General features: G+C 42.2%; 2 protein-coding genes across 2 annotated transcripts; one reads left to right on the top strand and one right to left on the bottom strand.

The window, feature by feature from the left end:
• The first annotated feature begins 116 nt into the window (after nt 1-116).
• LOC124305489 (adenylate cyclase type 3) lies at nt 117-7,266 on the top strand. The gene is made up of 9 exons (XM_046765005.1): nt 117-1,595; nt 1,675-2,054; nt 2,303-2,587; nt 2,828-3,108; nt 3,278-3,606; nt 3,664-3,999; nt 4,376-4,681; nt 4,753-5,088; nt 5,161-7,266. Exons 1-9 carry the CDS (start codon nt 1,044-1,046, stop codon nt 5,341-5,343), a joined length of 2,988 nt encoding a protein of 995 aa, XP_046620961.1. The 5' UTR covers nt 117-1,043; the 3' UTR covers nt 5,344-7,266.
• Nucleotides 7,267-8,978: 1,712 nt separating this feature from the next.
• On the bottom strand, nt 8,979-18,239 carry LOC124305495 (uncharacterized). Its single transcript, XM_046765022.1, has 4 exons — nt 18,016-18,239; nt 14,118-14,363; nt 13,260-13,558; nt 8,979-11,073 (listed from the first exon to the last, which is right to left on the bottom strand). Exons 1-4 carry the CDS (start codon nt 18,019-18,021, stop codon nt 10,776-10,778), a joined length of 849 nt encoding a protein of 282 aa, XP_046620978.1. The 5' UTR covers nt 18,022-18,239; the 3' UTR covers nt 8,979-10,775.
• Nucleotides 18,240-20,298: the final 2,059 nt, after the last annotated feature.

Below are 20,298 nucleotides of genomic sequence, written 5' to 3'. Positions count from 1 at the left end.
CGTGTTGAGTATCTCATATGTATGCAGCGGATCATGCGGAGTATAGTTTACGTTCGGCGTACACCTCGGTATCCATTGGAATGCCGTGATCATTTTTAATCGCACTTTAGCGGGTGCCGTTTACAATTGCATCAGCAAACAACTTGCGACTTTAAAGCGATAGCTCGGTGTCGGTAAGCGAACACCGTCGGACGTTCCGCTCTTCGCTCTATCCAGCAAGAGTAGCAGCAGCATCAACCGCAGCAGCCTAGTTAAACACACAAGCTCATAATATACACTTGCTGGTTACCGAGTAAGGGGCCGGTGTCTCGGATTCTAAATTTAGCCCAGCGACCAGACGTCCGCGACTGCGACTAAAACGACGAAGTGTGAATTTGCCGAGCGGAGTAGGAAGGCGGCCAGTCGGGGCCAAGGTCACCGCAATTCTTGGCCCCCGCGGATGGCAAGATGGCAGTTGGTTTCTGGTTCCTTCTCCGATTGGAACCCCTCTCACCGACCTTTCGACCCGCGGGGGTGAAGTAGCATGCCCCCGGCAGGGGCAGCGGCGTTAATCGCGTGCAGTACCTCTGTAAATAAATCTAAAAGAGGGAACGCCGCCGAGATAACTCCTCGGGGGGAGGCGGGAGGGGGGCGTCGCGACGCTCAGCGCGCGGCGCGGCCCAGAGAACGTGGTGGTTGGTATCGACCCGGAGGGTGGCGAGCGCTAGGCGCACGCCTGGACGCCGCCGACTACTGGAAGAATGTCGTGCGACTGCGGTGCGCTCGGTGTAGCCCGGCCAGTGCCCCGCGCGCGGGCGGTTCATCTGATCATCCGGGTGTTCGGTTGACGGTGCGAGTCGCGGCCGCAGCGGAGCGCCCTGACCTGGCGACCACGAAACGCGCCACGCCTCGCCCAGGAGGCAGGTGAGCGACCCGGGTCGAGGAGCGCCTCGTCTCCGAGTCCTGGACATTGTGCGTGGAAGACCTCTGCACTCGAGTGTCGGGCATTAGCGAGCGCTGACATGCGGACGATGAGGGCCTGAGCTTGGACAAGAGACTGAAGCATGGCGCAGAGGTCCGAGACCTCCAACGAGGAGTCGTATCTGAGCTCGGGGCGGCCGTCGAACCTCCTAAGGACCTCCTTCTCGAACGCCAAGCTCGAGCGTCTTTACCGAGCCTCCTCGCTTCAGCAGCGCCGCGGTGGGTTGCACTGTTTCCTATTCTCCGCCATTCTCTTCGACGTCTTCATCCTGCTCTCGCCCGAGGCAGAGACCCCGGCGAGGGGACTTACCGGCGTCTTCCTTGGCGCCAACATCGCCCTCCTCGCTTGGGCCCAGCGCGGTGCCAAGGCCAGAGACTTCGTCTGGTCCACCATCACCCTCGTCGCCTGGCACATCTCGATTGCTCAGATACTGGTTCAGCTATTCCTCAAGTCTACCGAGGTTACACCGCGTGACGGCCTCGGCTGGCTTCTGCTTCTGCTGTACCTCCTCTTTGCCACCCTTCCGCTAAGGCTGTCCTTATGCTCGCTACTGGCCCTTGGCAGCGCCGTTGCCTACATCGTGACGGTTGTCGGACTGTCGAAGGCCCCTTCGCAGATACCGATCGATGTGCTAGTAAGAGACTCTTCGATCCTCCGAATCTCATTTTCTCACCTTGGTTTTTCTTCAAATCATTTTTCTTCACGGTGTTCAGATACTGACGGTCACACTGTCGGCCGGTGCTGCTGCATTGGGGGCTTCGAGTTACTCCTTGTCGGAGTTTCAACAGCGCAGAGCCTTCCTTGAGACTAGACAGAGCCTCGAAGTTCAGCTGGTAATCGAAGAGCAGAGTGCGGAACAGGAGCGCCTACTGCTCAGCGTCCTGCCGGAGCACGTAGCCGTGAAAATGCGGCAGGATTTGGGCGCGTCGATGGACACCCAGTTCAAGAAGATATACATGTCAAGGCACGAGAACGTGTCCATACTATACGCCGACATTGTCGGGTTCACGGCGATATCATCGACCTACAGCGCCAGCGAACTGGTCAAGATATTAAACGAACTTTTCGCTCGATTTGATCAGCTCAGTGAACGGTGATTGAACGGTTCCTTTTTTCTTCTTTTGCTAAGCTCATTCATGCCTGAGACCAATAAAAGTACACACGGACAACGGTGGCGGTGATGCTTGTCAAGTGCTTGCATGGTCGATAGAGACGATAAAATTAAGTGGTGAGACAAAGTCATCGTCTCTTTATACCGCGGCTTATATCAAAGCACTTGGAAAGCATACCGTCTTTCCCTGGCGATGCTCGAGGTGTGTAACTCTGTCTGACGTTCACCAGGTACGAGCAACTACGTATCAAGATACTGGGGGACTGTTATTACTGCATAAGCGGAGCCCCGGTTGAGCGGCCAGATCACGCGGTGCTCTGCATACACATGGGACTATCGATGGTCGACGCCATAAAGTACGTTCAGCAGACGACAAACAGCCCGGTCGACATGAGGGTCGGAATTCACACGGGAGCTGTTCTGGCCGGTGTTCTTGGTCAGAGGCAGTGGCAGTTCGATGTCTACAGCAAGGACGTTGAGCTCGCTAACAAGATGGAGAGTAGTGGAATGGCGGGGTGAGTTTTGGGTGATTTTATCAACGTGTGCCCGGTATTCCAGATCATGATTGGTGCTGCTCGGTGCGGAGACGTCACGATATCTGAAGTCTTCGTGACTAAAGGCTTTTTATCGACCTGCTTTACCACTAAAAATGGAATCAAGGAATTAGCAGAGAAATAACTTTGAAGATGGCTCTTTTTGAAGACAATTTACGAGTGATATTGCAGTTTGTTTAACGTTACTTTGCTTGGTTTAAGGAGGGTTCACATATCGAACACCACCCTGAGTTTCCTGAACGGGGAATTCGAAGTGGAACCTGCCTACGGAGAAAAACGCGAGGAGGCACTGCAGAAGGCCGGTTTAACGACGTACTTCATCGTCAGAGCCCTGAAGCAATGTCCACCTCCAGCCACCAATAAGAGTCTGGCATCATTTACTGGTGAGTCGATTCGCAACAAGGCTGACGAAGACGAGGAAGGACCAGCCGAAGATTCCGAAGACTTTAGACAGCGACTACGCAAGGAGTTGTGCAGCAGAGGTAAAAAACAAAGTGAAAGTAAATAACCGCTCCATCCCCTATCAACTCCACATCATCGTTGTATGCACTTCAACCCGTCAAGCGAGAGATAACGTCCCTCTTTCATAATGCCAACCGTCTGATAATGAGATGATTGATTTGTGCCACGATAAAATGAGCCTGTTTTCAGACGGCGGAGCGGAGTTGCGTGGCCACGCGTCCTGGTTCACCCTCCAGTTCAAGGACCCGCAAGTGGAACACGCTTTTCACAGTGCGAAGGAGGCATTTTCGCCGCTATCGCTACTGGGCGGACCCTTGGTAATGGTCGCGGCTTCGCCAGTTTGGAGGCTACAGCCGTGGGGCCCCTTTACGTGGGGTGGGGCTGGGGTAGTGACGCTCTTCGGGGTTGTTTTGGCGGGGGCAACGTGCCTGGGGAGCGCTGTACGACCGCGCTGGTTCCGGCGGACACTGGCACTGCTGATGATATTTTCGCTAAGTGTCTTCCTGCTGCTTGACATGGTGAGTCGCGGGTTGAAGGCCGGACGGATTATCGGCTAATCTTGAGTCTTGTTTCAGGGTAACTGCGCCATCGTCGAGGACATCGAACCACCCACCAACACCTCGCTTGGTTGGTCCCCCCGCTGCCCGTACCCCTCCTACTACTCCTATGTCGGCGTTCTCGCCCTCGTTGTTATCTCCATGCCCGCCTACATCAGCTACCTTGGCAAGGCCCTCCTCATGAGCATCCTAGCCAGCGCTCAGTGCAGCGTCAACGTCATGATCCTCGGGCCCAGTCTGGACAGGGAAGACCTGGCCATCTACCCACCAGGCTCAGTCGCCTTTCCGCTCAAGTACGCACTCTCAGCGACGCTGATACTCATCACGCTCACCCTCGTTGTCGTCGCAAAATACGTGAGTAATCAGTCGTATGCCGCGAATGGTCAGAGGTATTCATTTACCAGAACTTAGGTATACGGTGAAATGAAATTCCGCTCGCGTTTTTGAGGGGCGGAAATTCGCCGAGTGCTATTTCTCTCGCACAGGTCTTGATTCCCGCCTCTTGAACGGAGTAACTCACGAGCTTTGCGCAAGCGCCAGTCTCGGTCAAGTTATAACTGTATCGTCCAAGGACGGGAAAAATCAGGCTTTCCAGTAACGACCCATTTCCTCACCCTAATCCAACATGGGTTTCAACCTTGTTCAGGCGCTTAAACTTTCCCTGTAACAATCCATCACCATTATTTCGTTAATCACGGAGATCAGTAGTTCAGATTTTTTCTAACTGTAGACCGAGAAAGCGAGGAGGATTCTTTACTTACGAGGCAGGGAAGTCGTAGCACAGCGGGAACGCGTCGCTGACATGAAGCGGAGGAACGGCGCCCTGATTTACAACATCCTGCCGCCGCACGTGGCCGCCTATTTTCTGTCCACTGCCAGGCACCACGATGATCTCTACAGTCAGAGCTACGCCGAGGTCGGTGTCCTCTTCGCGAGCATGCCCAACTTCGCTGACTTCTATAGCGAGGAAAGCATCAACAACCAGGGACTGGAGTGCCTCAGGTTCCTCAATGAGGTCATTTCGGACTTTGACGCGGTGAGTCGAGCCCCAATATTAGATTCCTCGCGGCCACTGAAACAGCTCAAGCACGTGACCTTTCTTTCCAGATCTTGGACCAGTCCAAGTTCAAGGACATCATCAAAATCAAGACTATCGGTTCCACTTACATGGCAGCCTCCGGTATCACTGAGTCCGATGAGCCCGAGGACGGTCCGAGGTGGGGTCACCTTTCGACCCTGGTCGAGTTTGCTCTCGAACTCAAGAAGGCCTTGTCCAGCATAAACGAGCAGAGCTTCAATCACTTCGTGCTTAAAATGGGTATCAACCATGGGCCCATAACTGCTGGCGTTATCGGTGCCAGGAAACCTCACTACGACATTTGGGGAAACACCGTGAACGTTGCTTCTCGGATGGAAAGCACTGGGAAGGTCGGCTGCATTCAGGTTAGTGGTGCATGACGTGTTTGTTCAGAAAGATAGAGGCCGTCCGAAATTCACCTCGAGTTTCTGCTCCAGGTCACTGATGAGACCCGGAAGATCCTAGAGCCCTTCGGCTTCGAGTTTGAGCAGCGTGGGCTGGTCTTCGTTAAAGGAAAGGGTCAACTGCTGACGCACTATCTAGTAGCACGGGACAGCATTCCCCTGGACTTGGACAGTGATCTGCCCGTTGAACCAATTCATCCGATCATCTACCAGTAGATGATGGTGTTTGAAAGAAAGTGAAAGATTTGATCTACTATCCTGGTCTCAGGGGAAAGCGTACAGTAGGGCGCGTCACCTTCTGCCGGGGTAATAATGGCGGACTCGATTCCTGAGGGGTCTGGTTTTATTTGGTTGTTTAGTTCGATTTTTCACTTTGGTTTCCTATTGCCGGTTGTACACAGTAATCTCTCAACGTAGACAGTGATAGTCGTTGCAAGGACGAGTCGGTTTGAAGTGAATATCATCAATGACGTGATGGCTTGTTGCGTAACCAGCCTAGTGTACATTAACGATATTTCGGCAAGCATGGCTTTTGAATTAGAGCGTTTTTTATTCATAGGTTTTGTTTCTTTTGCCTTCCTTTTACCCTATCTATACTTTGGATATATTTATAGCTAGTTTACATCCGGACTCAATGTGTTTGGAACACACACGTGGATGTGTTGTATTTGTGTTATGTAGGAGAGAGAGAGAGAGAGAGAGAGAGAGAGAGAGAGAGAGAGAGAGAGAACAGAGAGGAGTGTGACATCATCAACCGTCTTGTTTCTTCCGGAGGGTTTACCAAGAGTTTGGAAAGATAACCGGGTCATCACGCAAAATATTTTATTCTGGTAAAAACTAGCGTTTGGCGTGTATCCGTAGAACCACTCCTGTAGAACATTCTTCCCAACTGCTTATGTGTAAACTACAGCTGAAGATAATGTGTTCGTCTGGTGACTAGCGACAGTGGATAACAGCGAAAGCGAGAGTGGAAGAATGTTTGTGATAACTAGTTGACTCGTTATTTCGCTTAAGTAGAAATGGCGCTCCCTTCTGTATTGTTGCCGCCCCTGTATTCTAGAAATGTAGCTTTAGCATCCGTCATTAATTAATAATTGACGCATTGTTGCATAACCCATTATTGACTCCGGATGACGAGTGTTTTCGAAAATCGAGAAGACTACCTGCAACGCATCAACTGAAAACAAAAAAAGAGTAGAAAGGATTTCGACGTAGTGCAGTCTGCAAAGAGCTTGCTCATTTTTTTTTTTTTTTTTTTGAAAGTTATTATGTCTTTTTTATTTCTGTACTTTAAGCTTATTTCTTGTTTCATCACTGTGGGAAGGAGCTTTTTGACAGAAAAATGACCTGGCATTAGAAACACAAACGCGAAGAAGACCATACTTGACAATTTATTCTGTCATTTATTTATAGATTATCTGTATTTATTTTCTCCTTCTTCATCTTGTTCTTCCAGTTATATTATATTGGTTATTTCCGCACCAAAGATACAAAAAAAACAAACACTATCTTATACCAAAAACCAAACAATAAATAGGAATGAAGAGCGAAATGAAAAAACCTGTACAATAAACACTAACAAACAGAAAAACACAAGAATAAACGATCACACGGCCTACATTTACGGGCCTAGGACACGAAGGCTCCACCATAATAGTAATAATAATAATAAATAATAATAGGTTTACAATACAATACACAACAATCAATCAATCATAAAACCTACGAAACGAAACTAACTAATTCACTACCCAATAAACGTTTCGTCAAACACGTTTTATGCTTTCACAGCATGATACGAAATACAAAACACAGATGAATAAACAAATCAATAATAATATAACCACACCGAAAATTTAACCACAAAGCGCAAAACGTAACAACATATACATATTATATATTATTAAAAATGGTATACACTACAAGGTCTTGTAAATTTAGCAATAAACGGAAGTTTTGTGTAAATAATTCAAAACCAGAAAGAAAATTGGACACGAAAGAAAACTAAACTAAAGTAAACAATGAACTACTAGAGGTAAGAGATTGTACGAAGATGGAGAGAGAGAGAGAGAGAGAGAGAGAGAGAGAGAGAGAGAGAGAGAGAGAGAGAGAGAGAGAAATCGAACAAGCTGGAAGAAACACAAGAAAAAAAACATCAAATAAAGTAAAACAAAAAAGCATAGCTACGTAATATTGTAAGAAAATATCACTGTAGATACCCTAGCACTAGGTGTGAGGAGGAATCAAAATAAAAAAGAAAAAAAAATGTAATGTTCTTCAAATGAAAGAATTAAAACGACAGTAAAAAATGTTAAGAAACCTCAATCCCGCCTCGAAACATATATATGTATACACATGTACATACCTATACCAACCCCGCAATTAGCACATGTGTAAATGCAAATGCACGTGTAACACTTATGAGCGCGTATAAAACTGAATATAGCCGTGATAAGTGGCTAAATAAATGACTAAATAGCACACTGGTGTGAAATACAGAAACTCGAAAAAGAATACATGCAAATGGAATTACATATTATCAATCTGATTATTATTGTATTTCATGCAGAATAGTTGATTATACATATGTATGTGCTCTGCATACAATCTTCTGACCCTGGGTGATGATTGAGTTTTGACGGAGCTGCTTAGCCAGAGAGATCTTAGTTGTTACTGGTTAAAGTTGAACATAGTTCCGAGGTAAGTGAGATATTTATTTAATATTATGCTATTAAACTGAGCAAAAAAAAATAATCATCGTAGACGATAGAAATACATTAAATATAATTTTTCGTGATACTTATCGTATGGCACAAGTAATAATATACGTAGGTAATAACGATTCATAAAAGTCAAATATTCGTATTAGTGCTTCTTCACCACAACCAAACAAAAATCAGTGTAAAGAATAAAGCAACAGTACGATGGTTCACTATAAGAAATTCTCGACTAGAACCAACATGGCTGCCGTTGTTACACTTGGGATTTTCTTTTGTCCTTAAGATCATTCTCAAAAGTCACTAATTATCGACCAGGGTCTCATTTGAAACTGTAGAATGGCAAGAGTATTTCAGTCACGATTTTGAAGTAAAAAAGAATACATAAAGGCTGGCGCATGCGCAAACCGAAATTTACAACACAAAGATGAAATTGGCTACTTTCCTCAATAGAGGAAATAACCTCAACCTGAATCAACTACTTCATGACAAGAATTATTTATTGGAAGAATATAAAAATATTATAATGAAACTAGATGAACAAAATGTACTAAATTCACTTCTCTTGCGAATTACTCCCTAGTCACTAGGCTTAACATGAGATCTAAATATTTAGATCTACAAATCCTATTGTATAATACTTCCAAAGGATAATAGCTCAGATAATTATTCAATAATTATGATCCCAGAATTATAACGAAAACGGAAAAATCCAATTTTAACGAGGTGAATTATTGTAAAAGATGTTTGTTAGCACAATATTTGGCATATTATGCTAGATTGCATATACTTTAAGGAATGTAGAGATTAAATGATACCGGAAATCGATTACAAACCTTTATATAATAATCACTTTTTTTCATTTCCAGCTCGAATGCAGCAGAGACTAAAAATGGGTAAATTTTGTTTGTACATATAGTGCTAACTATAACTAACGGAAAGAAATTGGAAAACTGATTGTACAAGTAATAAATATGCAATAATGATTACTGATGGTGAAATTTCGTGGGCTATAATGAAAGCTTGCTTTATTTCTGGCAACAATAATTTTTTATTTCAATTTTTCAAATGGGCAATAAAATCAAATGAATCTCGGAAGTAATCAGTAGTAAGAAAATAACGATGGACTGACAGTTTTGGATTAACATTTTTTATATTATCATGTCATGGAATATTATATCGAGGTGTGATTTTTGTTCTTTCGTTTTTTCTTTTTCAAGTGCTGAGTATAATTGTTCGTCTTAAGAATAAATACAATCCTATTTAAATATAGCTATCATTGATGATATATGAGGCCATGTAAAAAGGTATATCAGCCGCGGTTTCATAACGATTTTAATTAACATACCTTATCATAACAGTATATATATATAATCACCTACGTATACCGTGTGTATATGTTAATTATAATAATAATCATAATAATAACAGTGATAATGTTGATAATAATTACACAATATCAGCGATTGTCGAGAAGATAGTATCATACATAAAGCACTTTAATTGAAGAGCGTCGTATATGATTCATTAATTTAATTAATTAATTATAATTACAACTATGATTAATTATTAAATACCGTACGATATATTTTTATATATACGCAGAACGGTGAAAAATACAGGGGCGCGTAAATATCGGCACTTGATATATAGAAAAAAGATTGTATACACGTACGTGTATATATGTATATTATACAATACATACATACTACGCATACCGCAAATCACAGCGTAAAGTACACTTTGTTAAATATGATATATGAATAGGTATTATTATTTTATACAGTACATTGTGTATAACAATAATAATCCTCGGATATACAGTTATTATTATAACATGCTCACATGTGTAGATATATACAATACCAACTCAGATTCAACAGTTAAGCCAAAAGTTTTTCAAAACGCTACGAAGACTAAAAAAAAAACAAAAAAAAAAACAACAATTTGTAATAAATCTATTCAATTTTCGGATCCCGAGCCCCGTTTCTGAAAAACTCCAGGCTGGGGTGCTGGATGTGAATTTTGTGTACATATATATAAACAGACTTTCGTATTTGTGTCAGATATATTGTTTCCTTTTAATATTTACGATGTATCTATTGACGTCTACAGCATTATAGGTATGGTAAATTCGGTGGGTCTTCGCCGTGCTTCATGATTCTGAAAAAAGCACAGTTACATAGGCCGCTTTTGATGTAGTATATTTATATATACGTTTTCATGTATAATTTGGATGTGCAAGTTTATGTGTGCACTGTACACGTGCACGTGAGGCAAGTCTTGTTTACCACAGATTAGGTCGAATTGAAACGGATTTTCGAATAGAATGTCCCACGGAATACAAAAATGAAGAAAAAAGAATTTTGTGATACGTCTTCTTGTCGTGCATATTATCTACATCCATATTTCTAATGCTGTTTGTATTTTTAATCGGCTTGTCTTTCTTTTCGCAAGAGAGGATGAAAGCGTTCTGCGAATCGAATGGGAAGTGAAATGATCTTGAGTATCAAAATCGATAACCAAATCTCATTACTTCCAAAACAGAAATGCAAAACGGGAGACGCAAGCCGCATGAAAATTGAAAATTTTGAATAATTCTTCTTCAATCTGACAGAACGTAACTACAGCTCATCCTGCTAACTATATTTTCGTGTAAAATATCATCTCATATTTCTTCGCTTTCTTCGCCAAGAAATCGGGGGCGATGATATCGCGAAGAGGTTTTATCGGACCCAATCGCCAATGACACGCTTGGCTAAATTCCGTCCTGAATTCGTGGATCTTCAAGTTTGTGGACCCGGAAGAGCGACGACGGGGCGGCGTTCAAGTGTTGCTGAAGAGTCTTCCGGCCGAAGAGTCGTCGTGGTTTCTGTGAGCAGGATCGTGACGAGTGCCGGATTGGTCCCCGCTGGGACCCAAAAGCCACCCTCACGTCCTCACAAACTTGTAGACCACGCCGAAAACGAGAACGCTGACAAGGACGAGGACCAGAGCGGTCACGACCTTGGCGAACGCGTTCAACCCGGTCTCGGCGTCCTGCTTCGGCCGCGCGGCCGGCAGGCGACTCTGTTTCGAAGCCAGACCCCGAGCCAACGCGGGAAATGCGAGGCTTTGGGTAAAGGTGAGCTTGTGAAGAGACTCCGAGAGCGAATAGGGACCCACCGAACCCCTCGCTGCTGCTCGCAGCAATGCGTACTCCAAGTCCAATGCGTCGAACATGCTGTACCTGGGGAGGCAGCGATCAGAGGTAAGGTACTCGTTGACATCAGATACTGAATGACGGAAGAAAGTCAAGAATAGAAGAGGATGGTGTCAAGGGAATTGATGTGATCTGGGGAAGAGGCTGTACGTTCGGTTTGGAGAAGATCAACTAAGAATTTAACGCTGGAGTTCGTATTACGTACCTACGGCACGAAGAGATGAGTTATTTGCAGGATGGAATTCGTTGTAGAGTGGAAAATTACACAGTGAATTGGTTCACTGACCTGAAGAATGGATCACAGATTGGAAAGAGGAAAAAAAGTCTGTATGTTCGGTTGCGAAAAGATGATCTAAAGATGTTAGGCGAAACTTTGTAGTGCTGCGATGTGAAACATGCGATATTAGTCAGATACGTTTTGTGTACATCTGAAGATGGAATGGGATAAGTGTTTCTGAACAACGTGAATTCATTTAATTGTCGTGAGGAGTCGCGGTCATATTTATTTGAAGTACTTTCAAGTGCTTAAAAAGTCTACTGTTGAAATGCCGTGATGTCGTGCTGAATCCACTATAGTAAAAATCGGCATTTTGTTTACAAACTCAGAAGTCATAAGATTGTTCGAGTGGTTTCAATACTTTCAATTTTATACAAGTACCTTCAAACTGTTTGAATTATTTTGAAGTACGTTGAAGCCACGTTAATCAAGTCCTTGGAAGTGTTTGGAAATTTCTTTGTTATTTTTTAGAAGTTTCTTAAAGCATCTTTATTTGAAGCATCTTGAAGTCGTTTCAAGTGTTTTGAAATCGTATCAAGTCATTCAAAGTATTTCAAAATTGTATCGAAATATTCAGAAGCCTTCCAAAGTCTTTTCGAGTTCATTTAGGTATTCGAAGTTATTTTGGAGTGTCTACAGGTCATTTCAAGTATTACGAAGTATCTGTCACGAACCCAAAATGAATGGATCTATTAATGAGTTCGGATGATTTACTTTATATACCTAAGAAGTCCGAGTTATTACCGACTAATATGAATTTACACTATACAACTAAGAAAAGATAATCCCTTGTTGTCGAATCTGTCTAGAGCCGGATTACGAAAGAGAGAGAAATAGAGAGAGAGAGAGAGAGAGAGAGAGAGAGAGGAAAATAGAGGAGAGCTGGAAAGGCGATCTAGCGAGGCTGCCAACCGAGCGAGGGACCGAAATCGGAAAATGGGATGGAGCCAGTATGGATCCAAACTTCGAGCGAGGAAGACGTAATTTCGGAACACTGGATCGGAGAGTGCCAAATAGCATTCGAGCGAGATTAACACAGAATAGTTGCGGAAGGGCGATTCATCTGGCATTGGTTTGATTCAGTTCAGTTTTAAGGTGGGAAATAGGCTTAGGACTAAATTTTTTTAGTGACTTTCATGAATTTTTTTAACAAGAGAGAAATGTATATAATTTATTGCAACTTTGGAGAACTTTTTATACATATATTCAAATAAATATCGTAGTTTTTTGTAATTATTTCCTCGGAAAATATGGAAGATATCAGCTGATATAGATCTGAAATCAAAAGGGCTTGAAATTTACTTTGAGGACATGTCTTTCTTCTATATGGGCCTAACTTCCCCCAGAAAAATTGAAATTTCATTTTTTAGATGTGTTTAAACAAGAGAGCATAATTATTTGCCATTTTTGTCAAAAATTTTTTTGTAATAAAAAAATACTTCCAACAATAATGTTACTCCAAATTTAGGTTCATTTGGAAGAAAGACATGTCCTTGAAGTAAATTTGAAACTCTGTTGATTTCAAATGAAAACTGTGGCCTCCAGAATGTACACAGTATGATGGTGACCCCCGATAGTTGGCAGCTAATATCTTCCATATTTTCCAAAGAAATACAAAGAAAAAAATTGTGAAATTCACTGTAACAACGCTAAATTATTATCTTGTTCGGTAATTTTAGCAAATAGACTTCGCAGTTTAGAAGTCCGTCGTTGACAGTATCTTTGAATAGTTTCGAGTCGTGTCGCGTATCTTCAAGTGTGTCAGAATGAAATTCAGGTTACAGAAATCTTTGCTAAAATCCCAACAGATCTTCTCAACCATCTCAGTTCTTTCAAACTTTCTCTGGAGCCTAATCTGTGAATCGGTTCAAGAATTATGGTTGACCCCTTGGACTTAGTTCAATTCTCTATTTTCCTTTTTCTATTTCTTTCTCACCTGCTGCTTCGTCTTCTATCCTGCGAATGCGTCGAAGCCATGGCAGAACTGGGCATCGAGTGTAAACTGCTAGTAGTCGAGCTAGACGGACTTGGGGGTCCGGGTGGTGGGTCTTCGTCAATGGACGGGTTCCTATCCGGAGATGAGGGGCACTTTGAACCGCCACTCGCGTGGTGGTGATGAAGGTGATGAAGATGAAGCCGCGCGTGATCCGGATGCAGCAAACTTGGCCGACGCGACGGCTGAGGTGTCGTTGTAGGACTTCCGGAACAAATCGGACCACAAGGCGACGGAGAAACCTGTAAATTATCCAAAGGATACGGAGTCTCAGAGGACTTTGGTAAGTGGATCAAGTTTCAAATTTATTCTTTCCCATTCCACGAGTATCGAGTGTTACAGTCAAGTGATAAGCGCGTATTTTCCGGAAATTATTCACCTTTGGGAATCGAATAATGATATGATTACAAAAAATTTCTAAACGATAGATATTTTTTTTAACCGTTCTCAACTTTGAAACTAATTATTCACGGGATAACACGTCAATCCCTGTATAAGAAGTGGCACGAAAAAATTAATGCCAAATGAAAAATGATACAACAAATGAAAGTATTTTTAAATTTCCTCGATTGACGAACTATCGATCCAAAGCTGATAATAATTCTATTCATACGTGGATCGATGATAAAAATTCATATAGCAGATCAGAACAGGGGAGAATGAAACTCGTTGAAAATGAATAATGGAAACAAAAGTCGGAAAAAAGTAAAAACTGTGAACCGTGGGCCTTAAAATTTTGTCGTCAAATTAAACTACGGTCTCTGTAATTCTGATCCAATGTAACTGGGTGAAAATTTATACCTGTATCGAATCGATACCGCTGTCAGTTACGCTCTCCTGAGTGTCGGGGAACACGAAAGTTTGCGCCTGACCGTCAGCCTCGCCTCTGGGCGAGTCGCTGGGCCATACCTGTAGCAGGGGCAGCCCTCCCTTAGCCTCGTCACATATCTCCGTGGGTACGTGTTGCAGGCCACCTCCACCCCCGCATCCGCCGCCCCCCGACACGGCTGTACCCAAGCACAAACGGCTCAGCTCTCTCAGCGGTTTCTGGAGACGAAGAAAGTAGAGGCATTAATCACGCCGCGAAGCGACGCGAGAAGGAATAAAACGACATAACGGAAAAACATGACGAATTACAAGACGAATTGTTTCACATCAATCTCCCGCGTCGATCGAACGAATCGTTAACGCTGTGACGTAATATATTTTCGCACAGTCTTTGTCGTTCAACAAGTGGTTTTTATACACGCTAATCGATATTCAGTCGTATCATTATCATTTTTGCTATCTGCGGACTTGAAAGATTTCTTCTCACGGATGTTTGGTACTTTGTATTTTGACGTATTTATGCTGTTTTTTTTTCTTTTCGTTCGCTGTAATTGTCATTTGGGATTTTGAATTTTTTTTCTTCTATTTATTACTTGCCGTTTGCTGTTTATTACATACTTGTTGTTTTTACTTCTTGTTTGTTATTCGTTGTTCGTTGCTGATATTTTTGTTACTCGATAGTTGTTATTTTGCCATTGCGATTTGTTACTCGTTATAAGTTACTTGTTGATCACTGTAATCGGTTATTGCTGCAACGGTATTCATTATTTTCTATTGTTCGTCCGTTATTTTTAAGGTGAAAATTTCGTGACTCTTCGATTTTCTTAAATATGTAGAAGGATTCGTCGGAGACGGTCAGAGAATTTGATCATGCATGGTTCGCATATTTTTATTTTCATTTTGCGACGTTTCGTCGGGCCCAGCCTGCCGTCATCAGGCAATTTAGAATGACATTCCTAAATGTACGAAAGGTTCAAAACTCGGTAGTCGAGGAGGAAGTGCACACTCACAGGGAGAAAAAAATTAGTAGATTTTACTCAAAAACTATAGGAAAAGAGAGACATATCAAGGTTTTTGGTAAAAGAAATACCCATGTCAACTATATTTTGTACTATAAATTTAGCAGATTTTCCTCCGTACACAGTGGTTTTCACTATTTCTAGAGTACCATATTTTGCCTTTCATGAAGTAGATTTTATCAAAAAACCTTATGTGCCTCGCTTTTCCAACAATTTCGAGGGTCAAAATCTGCTCTTTTATTCTCTTCGTGTGAATCTCTCAACTGTAAAGTTATAGGATAAAAACAGACGATTTTCGACAAGCCGTTCAGGGGGGGATTGAAATTGGGAGGGAGCCTAACTCGCCTCGAACAGCCGGAAGTTCATCCGCAGAGCTACGGAAGTGACACCGCATGGAATTAAACTCAGTCCGTAGCACGCAGCCAGCACGATGAAAGCTTTGAAGCTCTCGAAGCTGAGCCCCCGGGACAAACGAATTCAGCGTGGGCTACGAAGGGTAAAAAATGTACCTCGCATCGTGAAAGGAATTGAAGTTTGAAAAAAACAGCATTCGCGGTGGGGGTGATGCAGAAAAAATGTATCAATTTTTTTCATCCTTTCTTCCATTCGCGAGGTTGTCGATTTTTCTGTCTCGCTTTTCTGGTCTTACCAATTGAACCATGAAGCAAAATTATAGATATAACAACGTAATAAAGACGAGCGAGCAAGAATTGTTCGTCGAAAACAATTTTTATTTCGTTTTTTCTTTTTATTTTTTGCAGCCATACGCTTGATTTCACCATCGTGGTGTAAAAATTCTCCAACTCAGCGATAAAGGGTTTCAATTAATCCATACGAAAACGATCGAGAGACAGTCGTTTAATTCGAATTTTCTTTGTACCATGCGGCAGGGTACTAAATTCGCGTATACTAATTATTGAAGGCATACCGCTTCTATTTCCGTTTGCCGGTGGTTGGATTAGGTTGTATTAGGTACACGACGGAACATAATAGATTATCGATTGTACTTTATCGACCATGGCGAATGATAATTTCTGTGATTCTTTTTCCGCGTATTGCCAACCACAATTACAAATTACAAATGGAAGGAATGAGATTCAACGTTTTTATCGGCAAATAATATGCGTCAGAATGGGAGGCTAATTAATGAATAAGGTAGATATGGTCAATACAGATTATATCCAACCAAAAGTATTGCCGTAATCTGTTATAAACTGCAAGGTTCGGTATGGTTCAATGTCACGCCAGCATTTTTAATCCCGCAGAAATCGATTCGTGCCCCAGAATAATAATATATTATGCGGTAAAATTTACTAATACGTCAGTTTATTCATGTATTATTGCCTGAGATCATCCATAAGCGGTGAGAGTGAATGACATTGATCAACGAAGAACTGACGCAATCTATTTCCTGTAATATATAATTGTCAAGTTAATGAACGGCAATATATATATGTGGGATGAGTAAGCAAAAAACAAACGAAAGCACTGAGAGTTTTTTTCATTATTGAATTTTGTCAACCGTAAAAAGATTCTTCAGTAATAACTATCTTCATTAATTCTCCAAATTCGTTACGTAATTGAAATCAAGTTGCGTGTCTATGATGTAACGTATAGATTACGTGGCAACGTGGTAATAAACTTATAAGTTTAAATCGTTAACTTTCAACAGGTTACACCTCCGCCAATACATATTCATGTGAATATACACAGGCGAAGTGAAAGTGTGCACAGAGTGCGACTGAAAAAAAAACAAAATAGTAACAATCAATAAAGAAATCAGTTCTATTACTATAGTTACATCACTATTCATAGATTTCGTATATTATTTTTTTGATCATCGTCACCTCGCACAAAATGTATCACGATATTTTTAATGTTGTACGTTGCGTATACCAATTATAATTACATGATGCTACATCATATGTAAGTAAGCATATTATGCCTGAAAAATACTCCCGACACCGCTTATCAATTTTTTCCGTTCTTTTCTTCTTTGGTAACATGTGTTTTATTTTTTTTTAAACAGTTTATTCACTCATTCATGTATTTATTCACTGAAATCACGATCGAATGAAGATTAAATCTAAAATAACGAATACCCAAACACGTCAATCTGACAACGCAGCGTGTTACATTATATAGGTATACAGTTAACGCTTGAAATTCTATTTGAAAAAAATATGCGTTCTGCTTTATTTAAATGATGGAAAAAAAAATCTAAATCTGCGCAAAATGAAATTGATATCAGGTACTAGGCAAATATTAATTACCTGTTTTAATCTAGTGTTTATTTATCTATTGGTTCACTATGCCACATTTCAAATTTAAATATGAACAATAATAATTCTGTTTGATCGTTTATACGTTGGTTTACTCAATTCTGGCGGATTCGAAGAGTATCGATGAAAAGAAAAGAAAAGAAATAATAGCACTATCAATATCTTTCTACATCACGCACTTCCGCTCGTTATTCGTACTCATCAGTCTTGTTTCTGAAAAGTATTATAAACAAAACTAAAAAAAAAAAGTAACACAAAACATAACGTACGAGAATAAGAATGATCACACAACGATAATTACACTTCGGAAGAATTTATTCTTTAGATTATAAATACCTTCCACTGGTTGAAATTAATATTATCTAAACGAGTAAAAAAAAAAAACAAAAAAAAAAAAACAAAGCAATCAAAATGAATTTTTTCTTCCTCTCCGAAAGTTATCTTTTCTGAATTATGGCACGTGGGTCTATGACAGTAGAAGATTTCCGCAACGCCAGTTAGGCCCATCTGTCCTACGAGTATATCAAAAGTGTTTGCTTCCTATTAAGAATATCGCTGCAAATGACCCACCTGCATGCTTCTTCTAGGACGGGATGCATGGCAGGCAGAGCAGTCTACGTAAAGTGCGCGGAACGATCAGGCAGTGGGAAAACAAAAAAAAATAAAAAAAAAAAAACAAATGCACAGTGCACATGAGCCGACCGCGCCTGCGACTCGATCGGTACACGAACCGATCAGCACCGGTCAAGCACTGTCCGCGCTTAAAGGCGACTCGGTATCTTCGCGGTGCCCACAGCCACGCACTGCGGGACGCGCACACCGGACGGACGCCTGACGCACCAAAAAACCGAAACCCGCCGCCGCCTGTGCCGAGAGGAAAGGAGAGGAGACGCGACGCCGGCGCGAGACCCTCGCCTAGGTCAAGGTCCTCCACCCCCCACTCCCATCCCCACCCTGACCTGTCGCGGGGCACGCCAACGATGTTTTTCTCTGCCCCTGACTGCCTGCCGCCGTGCTCGCACGGCTCAGGGGCGCGATCGATCGTTGGCGGGGGGCGCGGGGCCCGATTAGCTGCTGCAGCCTGCCGGCTCGTTCCCAAAGAAGATGAAGCGACTCGTGTTGTGCTGGGAAGTTTGGGGGCGCGGGACCCATCGATCGAGTCTCCCTCTTTCTCTCTATCCCTCGCCCTCCGCACTTTGGAAATGATAAATATTTCAGGCGAGTAAATATTCCCGGCGAAAACCCCTGAAATAATTAATCATTCATTATTAAACGAGAATAACAAGCGGATTCAGGGTTTCTGCCAGAGAGAAAAAGAGGAAAAATTCACGGGATCGCCGCGCGCGTCGAGTTTTTCAAGCCGAAGCGAGTCCGTTTCTTTGACATACTAACGCGAAAGTCCCGATATGATGTAAATGAATTTCTATATGTTCTATTTATAAATATATAGCTTTGTCAATAGATTTCCGTTATTTTCTCTTTTTCTTTTTGGACTGCGGACACGTCGAAACGAACGACGTACTTACACCAGCTGGGGAAGGTGATTGTTCTACAAAACGCTGCACATCTGGCGGGAAAAAATCGACCGAGTTTTAGGTTATAAGAATTTATCGGAGACGAGTGTCAAATCGAGAAGGAGTTCTACATTCAAAAATACAAAATTCACCGAATGCCTTTACCGATTATTCTTGTGAGCAGACAGCGGATAACTTTTATTCTCCCGTGGTTGATCGAATTGAAGAACGCGTACCTGCGAAGTCTGCTAACAGACGCTTGTCATCTTAGATAAAGAAATTTTTGGCAGGCTTTACTTAGGTTAGATTTTCGAGATGACATTAGCCAGATAATTAGCATGGTGCGAGAATTGAAATCCCCGATGATCAATGCATGATGAGATGGTGCTTGTGAGTGTGTAGGGCAAAAGGCGAACGATCCTATTCCGGTCATGCTATCGACTTTAGCCTTGACCCAACCTCGACCCTGACCGGCTGCTGATCGATGTGCATTGGAAGTAGAAAAATTGGTAATAGAAAAGTGTATAAGTACATCGGTAATCGCGTCTTCCAGGCTTTGTTTTAGAATGCCAATAAATTAATTAGGGTAGTACGAATTGATGAAAGTAAAGAAGTCTGGTCTGAACGATCGCTAGATTTTTCGCGGAGTAAAAATATTTGCATAAAATTTCCCGCTGGCGCTTAATTTATCGCATGAAAATTACGATGTCGGATTATAATTTGACCGCGAAGTCGTTACAGTCTGCGAAAATTCCGAGAAATTAAAAACCCATTTGCCAAAAATAATAATCATAATAATAGCAGTACTAATTACTCTATAATAATCACAATGGCAAGGGCTGCAGAACGGATAAAAGAAATGAAGTGACATACTTATAATATTTCATCAAGTCACGCCATCCTTATCCTGTGTACTTCGCTGTTCTAATCGCGGTACAGCCTCAAGTATGAGGTGTGTAGATATATATCTGAAAAAGTCGAGGTTTTACTTCGTCAAGGAAATATACGACGACGCTGTTCACGGTCGTCGTTGAAATCGATGTGTACAGGCGCGCGGGCTTGTTGCTGCCTTAGAGTTCGTGGTTAATGGTTTTTTTTTCATAAAAAAAAAACATTTTCAAACTGACGTCGAGCCGAACGAGAGGATTTGTTTGGTTAATTAAAGCAGTTGTACATAGATCAAAAACGTTTGGTTATTCTATCATCGACTTGAACGGTTCTAACGGTAATTTGCTGATTCGGAAATCCCCAATGTTTAATTTAGTAGTATTTTTTGGTTCACGGTCTTTCGAAATATAGCCAATAAATGGAAACAAAAAACGAGTAGGAAGAAAGAAAA

Source organism: Neodiprion virginianus, chromosome 5, assembly GCF_021901495.1.
Source record: "Neodiprion virginianus isolate iyNeoVirg1 chromosome 5, iyNeoVirg1.1, whole genome shotgun sequence".
In the NCBI taxonomy this organism is placed as follows: Eukaryota; Metazoa; Arthropoda; class Insecta; order Hymenoptera; family Diprionidae; genus Neodiprion; species Neodiprion virginianus.
This window is presented reverse-complemented; position numbering and strand designations above follow the sequence as displayed.